Below are 8,837 nucleotides of genomic sequence, written 5' to 3' on the forward strand. Positions count from 1 at the left end.
GGTAGAGTACATATTTTGAGAACTTTGTTTTTAACATTATATTTCACATCAAGCTTGAATTGTAGTAGTTTTGTGATATGACTTTTTTAATATTGTTTTCTTTCTAAATTTTTATATTCCACAAAGCATTTCTATACGATACCAATGTTAAGCACGTCTTGCATGAAGTACCCTCGATGGTATCGTCTGCATAATATTTTCTGCGAACCCTTTCCATTATTATTGAGGGTTGGATATGAGAGATTCCGACACGTATTTCTTTCGTTACCTTCGCCAAGAAGGCGATGTTTTCGATAATGCTCGTTTTGATATTTGATATGTGATTCTTCTGACGGGTTTACGGTAAAATATACGATGACAAAAGACATACGCATTAACTTTTAACAGTTACCGGCCTTTGGATCCCCCCGCCTTGTAATGTAATAGGTCCGAGAGAAGATCGCATGAACTGATGAAGTCTATATCTAACACCTCTTTGATCACATCAATGCTATTTTCTTGTGGAAAACAGAAAACATGACTCAGGTCGCCATTCTTGTTGTAACAGCTTTATTCTCTTTACCATTAACATCCAATACGACGCTATCATGATTAGTCACAAGACTTAATGAAAGTGGCTATCATAACCGCTTTTTCATATCTTTTAATAGTTATCAAAATACTTCCAACGTTAACGTTATGACGTTATGTGCCAACACACAGTGTGACACTGATCTAGAAACACCACTGAGTTTGATTTACAGAAATACATGGACATCGATCTCTTTAAAAAGACGTTTGATAGAAAATTGCTGCAGTTAGCGGTTAGGGCTCAGTACAATCCCAACAGAAGAAAAAGAACCAATATTCACACCTTTGTGCTTAATCCGATTAAAAGCCAGCTTGACCGTCCTCCTTGTCATTTGCAGAGATTAATGTATAAAGCACAACTTCGGACTTAGAATATCTCTAAGATACCTGTGCTGTATACATTGTACAATGATGTAATTAGGTCAGTGTCAAAAGTTAAGAAATGTAAGCGCGCTAACCAAACGGAATGGTTCTCACACATATTTTTATTGATCCGAAAAGTACAAAAAGGATAGGAGATCTGTCATACTATTTTTGTAGCAATATAGCAGCTTTCATACAATTGCACCGTGATTTATCAGGGACTATTTGCATAGAGAGCTGTACATTCATACTTAGTCTCAGTGTAACAACAATACACACAATGTACACAACTTCTCAAGTTTCCAATTGACATTTCAGGGAAAAACACCTCTGTAAGTATCTTATTTCTTATAAGCTCTATCTTCCAAATAAAACCAAGCACACAATGTACACCCAAAGAGACTATATATGTTGCAGCTCCCAGAAAAAGGTTCATTTTCTGTAATGATATCATTAGTTGTGATGATAAGGCGTTAATGTACACGCAGGAATATAAAAAAAAAGGTTTAGTCGAAAATTTTGTGAGTGCACACCATTTTGCGTTGGAAAGAAATAAAATATATTAGCTTAAACTTTAAATCATTCGAATGACCATTATATCTAAAGCTCAGTATGCACTTCAGTATCATCGACTACATTAAGGACACCAATATTGTCTTCACGTTCCTTCGTCTTCTCTTGATATTCCTCGTCCATCTCAGGAGTCATCTCTGGTTTAATCCGGATGATCCAGTTCTCCAGGGCGTACTCTATCTTCCTAACTGTCAGGTCCTGGACCACGTCTTCATCATGATCCTGACCCTCAACCAACCTGTCAAATATCTGTGCACAAATGGCAAACATTAATGACTGGCAAGTGTCATGACTGGATATTTTTGAAAGTTTATAATCATGGATTTCTTTATCATACGTTCATCAATGGCTAAATGAGTGAGTTCATGAGCGAGTTACTTCTTGAGTCAGTGAGTTAATGAGTGAGTGAGCAAGGGATAGCTAGGAATGCAAGTGAATAAATTAATGATAAACTTGTTTGATATGCATATTACACCACATAACATTGGTTGATATAACTATCACATGACTGTTATATAACAAAATTTTCATCCTACGACCCAAAAGCAGTTATCATATCACACTCACCTCTGTTCCAAACTTTTCACTACCCCAAAGTTCGGTCGTGTAGGCATGGATAAAGTCAGACCTGGTCAACTCTCCATCCTTCTTAGCCAGTTTCACAATTGTGCTCCTACAAGATCACGAGATGGTAAAGGTCAAGATACATACATGATCATACATATGTCAGGATACGCCAAAAATAGTTACTCAAGCAACTGGATAAAATTTTGAAACAGTCACTGACGAAAGATAGCGGATGCTATCTGAAACGCCTGACTAGTACTGTTTCAAAATTCTATCCAGTTGCTTGAGTAACTATTTTTGGCGTATCCTATTACCTGGATGTCTAACCTTCATCAACATATGTCAGGATATAGATTGTTATCAGGTAGATTCAGTTGCTGGTAGACTGACCCCTAGGGTCGTGTGGCGTAATGGCAGGGTTTATGGTCCAGAACCCAGCGGTCCCGGGTTCGAATCCCCTGGCGCCACCGATGTTGTGCCCTTGGGAAAAGGTACTTTACACAACTTTCCTCATTTCACCCTAGTGTAAAAATGGGTATATTATTTATGGGTCCCAACACCAGCAATAGCTGCCTGTGTCCCACGTGTATTGCAATTATGAATTGTATTGCACAGTTGCAAAATTACAGAAAATCCCGATCGGGGTCGGTATATTTAAAGTCACCATATATAAATGATTTTTTTGTAATTAGATGTGAAGATCTTGGCACATTGACGCACCAAATCCGTAGTGTGCTTTGGGCTCACATTTTGACATATTAGCCACAGTGGCTCGGTGGGCGTCACTGCAACGTCAGGGAAGATCGTGTAAAGTGCAAGGACACAACGTCGGGGCATTGTGAATATTCAACCCGGGATCTATTGGTTCTGAGTCCAAAGCTCTAACCACTACGCCACGCCACACCGACGTCAATGGATTGACTTAGATTGAACTATTGTAAAATTCTATACATAAAAATTCTACTGGTTCGAACCAATTTTTCACTGGCCTGCACATTTATGAACCTGCTCAATTTGTTATCGTACACGTGTTGTACCGTGTATGTGACGAGGGGTTAATCTACATTCCCTATTGTGGTTTTATGCAATAATATCCATATTTCGTCACTATCATCAACAAGTCAGTAAGAATATAGAAAGTGAAAGTTACTGAATTCTATGCCTGAGTTCAAACTTACATGATGTCGTGGGCGTATATGTAGGAGTATTCATACAGCTCAGTGTTGGAAGGCTCCTGGTTTTCAAATTCCAGTGTGAAGACTCGAAGTGTATCCCAATCCAAGGCTTCAACGTCGTCAGAGTCAATGTAGCCTTTAGAGTTCACATCCAAAGCCGCAAACGCCTGCAAAGATTTTTTCAGGACTTGAATATCACATATTATATTCTTTCCGGTATGTACAGGCACTATTCTACATAGCTTATTATTACAAAATAGATAATTGATTGATTGGTTGATTGATTGATTGATTGATTTTTCCATGTGTAATTTTGCTTCTGAAGATGTCAACTGCTTATGCTAGTGTCACATTTCCAATCCGAGGCCCGGCCGGGCAGTCTTTGGGAACGAAAAGTGTGATATAAAAGACAACAAAAATACAAAACCTACCCAAAATTATTTAAAAGCATAGCTTGTGCAAATTTATTGACATGCACTTTGATTTTTCGTTTCCGCAAACAGCCCGGTCGGGCCCCGGTTAGGAAATGTGACCCTAGCATTAGTCAGAGTACCTTTTAATGCAGATATATGTTGAGAAACTACCGCTACTCACCCTTTCTGCCTTCATCATTAAAACGTCATCATCATATTCAGGCATTTGCTGTGCAGAAGAAGACAAATGACACATTAAGAAAAAAAAACAGGCCTTCGTGTGGAGTAACGTTTAGTGTTTGTCCCAGAACGAAAGGTCAGAGATCACCTGACCTACCCTTATGTTGTGCTCTTGGAAAAGACAAGTAAAAAATAAAAAGAAAGACATAATTCCTCTTCGAAATGTCAGTTCCTAAAATTGCTGCACACCTGAGTACAGTAAATGGTACAAAATCCTAGATGTAATATTTCTGGAAGAAACTAGACTAAGTATGATAGAGAGAACGACACCTCGAAATTAGCATGTAACGTTACCATGCCCATGTGTATTCGCAAACCCTGACGAGTTCCACATTTACCTAAATGTATACATAGAAAATTAGTAAGTTTCCATACACTTACCAACTTAAGGTCGTTAAAGAGGTCATCTTTAGTCAGTTTTCCAGTTCCGCTACCCTCTTCCCGATCCGTTATCTCTCGCAGATGGCTCCTGATAGACTCCTCCAAATCAGCATGCCCCATGGTCATATTCCCATACCCTGCCCAGTTCCACATCACCTAGTGTTTGGATACAGTTTTGTGGTAAATCGTTGTGTTATACTAAATCAATGATCAAGACTGCAAGAAGATACCTTTTATGAACTTGAAGCATTGGAAAGCACTTGTTCGTGAGTGAAATGTTAGAATAGAAGTTGGAGACATTCTGGAAAAAAGTCAAGGGTGCAATAGGATGAGTAATATTGAAAAGGATTGTAACTTAGAATACTAGTACTGTAAATGCAGAAATGTTCGCAAGGATTTAATTTCGAGGTAGGGGGGAAAATGGAGGGTTTGCGGTGGTTTTGAGTTCGTGTTTGAAATAATAGTAGTGCTTAAGTCACACAATGGAATGGCTTTTTGTGGTGATTTTAAAGTCCTCGCTGAAGAGTTAACCGCAAAAACCGTGAACATGAAACCACCGCGAACATTTCTGCATTTACTGTATCAGATTCGGTATCACTTAAAGCACAAAGCACGTGTATAACAGAATCCTGTAAACGTCATCAACACAGTCATGTCTTAGCTAACACATAAATCTAACCAGCGTAACCAGAGTACTTACCATTATACTGCAATGTAAACATGTATGTATTCATGAGACTCTACGCAGGAAAAATAAAAACAAAACAAAGAAACAAACCTCGAGTTCGCTGAGGGGTGTGTACTCCACCCTCTGCGTGTCACAGTCGGAGTCATCAAACTCCTCCAGCCTGGCAAACAGGATAGCCACAGCGAGGTTCACATCTCCTACTGACTCCACTTGGTGCCAGTAACCTGCAATCACACAGAGACATTGTTTGAGACTATGTTCATGTACATTTAGCCTGGCAAACAGGATAGCCACAGCGAGGTTCACATCTCCTACTGACTCCACTTGGTGCCAGTAACCTGCGACCACACACAGAGACATTGTTTGAGACTATGTTCATGTAGTCTCCAAGCAGACCCAACGGTTGCAAAGACCGTATCCAACTGGCAGAAGGAGTTTTTTTTTTTTTTTTTTGCAATCCGACGGTCCCTGGCAACTTCTCTGGCTGACTGGAGCTTCTCTGGCTAGCTTGTACGATTTTGGCACCGTGGAGATCTGCTTGGAGATTAATCTCCATGTAGCTTTTGCAGTCATCGTCACTGTGATGTAATTCAGCATCCACTATATCAGTTGCAAAGTCATTGTTGTGGGTAATATCATTTTGAGAGCGTAGCAAAAATTGAAAACAGTTTTTAGCACTCGTATATAGTTTAATCGGGTTGTTTAGTCAAACTATGGCCGGGCTTCAATACTCTTCAGGTAGGTAGGTAAAGTTTTAACACTCTTTAGGTAAAGTAGCTGTTTTATTTAGGTAGGTAAGGCTTTAAAACTCTTTAGGTAGGTAGGTAGGTAGGGCTTTACAACGTTACTAGTAAGGTACTTGGTAGGTAGGGCTTCGACACTCTTTAGGTAACGTTAGGTACATGAAAATATATAGGTATAGGGATTTTAACATGCCTTATGTAGGTAGGTAGGGCTTTACAACGTGACTTGTTATGATAGGTACTAGGTAGGTAGAGCTTTAACACTCTTTGGGTAAGGTGCACATAGGTAGAGCTCGAGCCTTAAAGACTGTTCATGAGTGTTGTTGACACTTACTCTTGGGTAGATACAGGCAGTCCCCTGCGTTGATGGTGAATTTGGACCAGTGCACTTTGGCAATGTTGGGGTGTTTCAGTAGATCAACTTTGTGCACATTAACTTCTGAGTAACCACCAACCTCTCGTGATGGCTCCCAGGCCTAAATGATCAACATTGACAATAATCATTTTTAAAAAATGTAGTTAAGTATACGTACAATGTGATCAAAATTCTAAAAAGGTTAGACTGGGGATAGAGTGTTGTTTGGGGTTTGTCTGTGTCAAGTACATGTATGTGTGCGTCTGTGTGTCTGTCTGTCTCTAGCTCTCTCGCTGTGTGTTGTGTGTGTGTGTGTGTGTGTGTGTGTGTGTGTGTGTGTGTGTGTGTGTGTGTGTGTGTGTGTGTGTGTGTGCGTGTGTGTGTGTGTGGAAACATACCTAATTCTGCATTGACATACGATGAATGTATTGTGCTATTGGAGATCGCTTTGATTTTCATTTTGAAAACACTGCTTGCCTTGTGCAGAAGAGGTTCATACTTGCGCTCGATCAGTTTCCAGTGTTTGGTGCCGTTGTACAGACAGTTCATGGAGTTGAAGGCATCCTTGTGTAGAACACTGCTGCCACCGTTAGAGCTCATCCACAAATCAATCTGAGTTAAAATCACATTAGAAGATAAGATAAATACTTCAAGCAGGCGTCGAATGATTTTCCTTTGTTTTACTTTTACTTTATATAAGGCTCAATCTAGTTCAAAGAAACAAAGAATGCATATCTTCGCGTAGCCTCTCCTTGGTTAAATCATAATGTCCACACAAAGTAGTGCCAAGATTCTGTTTTACTAACAATAACTGTCGTTCTATTTGCTTACACAGTTTGATCGTTTCGCTGAGTCTAAGACACTTGAAATTAAATTATGTCCTTTATCTTCTGTACATTACAAATGTTGATCATATAATATCATACCAGTAACCCAGTCACTGCCAGCCCATCTTAAACAAATGCATTGAACGAATATTTCTGACAACTTAGAAATGTCCTTACAAGACCCTTAGGGAGTGTCCCTGTGGTGTAGTGGTCTTCGCTTCTGGTACTTGCCACATCTGGTTCAAATTACTTGGACCAGAAGGCCCGGGTTCAAGCCCTGGGTTAGGACACTTCTGGACAAGAGGCGCATTGAGTCATACCAAAGACTATATAAAAATGGTACATACTTCTGAAACAGTATGGAAGTTAAACACACTCCACTGTCAGTGGACTAGCCCCCTGCTGCAGTGATTACACCACAGTGTGGCCCAGGGCTATGAAACGGGGATGGGCACCGCCCTATACATCAATTATGGTGTGGGAGGATTTTAACTAACTTTAACAAAACCCTTACCTCTACTAGATTCTTGCGGAAGCTGCCACAGGTGAGACAAGGTTGTACCAGGACTTCGTGGTACATGTCGGTGGGTAACTGTGACACTAGGTACGCATCCTTGTTCTGATAGGTCTCGATGAAGTGTTCAATGGTGTCTCGTCCTATTATTCCCTTAGCACCAATGGGGCTCGGTCCATTCTTTTCCCTCTTGCCTTCTAGACGAACCTTTGAGCAAATCCGAAATATGACGTCAACAGATTTTGTTTATATCTGTATGCAAATTGCACGTCGTTCATGCATACATCGATTACATCAATGACGACGACCATGTAAGAAATATCAGCTTATCCCTGTAGATAAAGGTCATTCAAATATTTAAAAAAAAGCACCTTTAAAAACGCCGGCAAGAAGAAAATCATGTGAGGCTTAGTTGACTCATTTACCTCCAGTTTTCCATAGTTGTCCCTCAGGTATTCCTCTGTCCACAAAGTGAAGGCAGGGCTGTTTTTGGCGGCACCTCTCAGTATCACAGCCTTCTCATGTTTCACATACTTGTCCCAGAACTCCTACAATTCAACAGAAAATATATCACCATCAATAATCATTCGTTATCTTCAAGCACAGTCAGTGCATTCAACCTCTACTGATGATGTTTTCATTTATAAAGTCTGTGTATCATTGTGTTTTAGGCAGGACTTCAATAAAAGAGACATGGCATAGTGTCACTATGATAGATTAAGATATGTATTTTTTTAAACCTACCCGTGGATGTGGGATGGTGTGCAGCTCATCTATGGGGACATCAGGAGGTCGATGGCCCCCCAGGGGTTGCAGGTGCCCCACGGGAAGGGCGGAGTCACCAGTGACAGAGTGTGATCCACACACAGCCAGGAGGAGGAGAAACTTCCAAACTGGCGCCATCTTGCTTTAAAGAAGGTTTGTCTGCACGGTAGATGGGGAATTTTAAGGAAAAGCTGCATGCATTCAAACAATCAATAATTCGCGAGTATGCATCAGAGTCTGACGGCTACAGACATGGATAGCTAGCATTCAAACACAATGAATAAAATCGGTAGCCATCATCAGGAAGGTTCCATTTGCTCTGCAGATGGACAGAGTGAAGAAAAGTGGGAGCATTCGTCTTCCACTGTCTCGAAAAAAGAAGTCGAACCCAAATAAGATAGAATTTAGTGTTAGTATTTGAACTAGAATAGTCACGTGCTATATTGTTACCAATTGTCTGTCCGTCCTTCCATGTTTCATGTACTTGCAATTAGCCTACGGGCAAGAACTTACAATAAACTTGTCATTATTATTATCATTATCAAAGTAAAAGGTGAAGAAAATGTTACACAAGCTGACATAAACGCTCCCAAAACAAAACAGACAGCATGCATCATGTAATTATTGGGTGAGTTCTACAATGCTAAACAGTCTAGGATTACG

The 8,837-nt window shown here is 40.1% G+C and overlaps 1 protein-coding gene across 1 annotated transcript; it reads right to left on the minus strand.

Moving 5' to 3' along the window:
- Nucleotides 1-1,037: 1,037 nt before the first annotated feature.
- Nucleotides 1,038-8,362, minus strand: LOC136422805 (uncharacterized). The gene is made up of 11 exons (XM_066410689.1): nt 8,154-8,362; nt 7,835-7,957; nt 7,410-7,616; nt 6,546-6,680; nt 6,048-6,189; nt 5,061-5,194; nt 4,283-4,438; nt 3,843-3,890; nt 3,252-3,415; nt 2,074-2,179; nt 1,038-1,755 (listed from the first exon to the last, which is right to left on the minus strand). The coding sequence occupies exons 1-11, from the start codon at nt 8,310-8,312 to the stop codon at nt 1,534-1,536; spliced, it is 1,596 nt and encodes a 531-aa protein (XP_066266786.1). The 5' UTR covers nt 8,313-8,362; the 3' UTR covers nt 1,038-1,533.
- Nucleotides 8,363-8,837: the final 475 nt, after the last annotated feature.

Source organism: Branchiostoma lanceolatum, chromosome 17 (assembly GCF_035083965.1).
Source record: "Branchiostoma lanceolatum isolate klBraLanc5 chromosome 17, klBraLanc5.hap2, whole genome shotgun sequence".
NCBI classification, from domain to species: domain Eukaryota; kingdom Metazoa; phylum Chordata; class Leptocardii; order Amphioxiformes; family Branchiostomatidae; genus Branchiostoma; species Branchiostoma lanceolatum.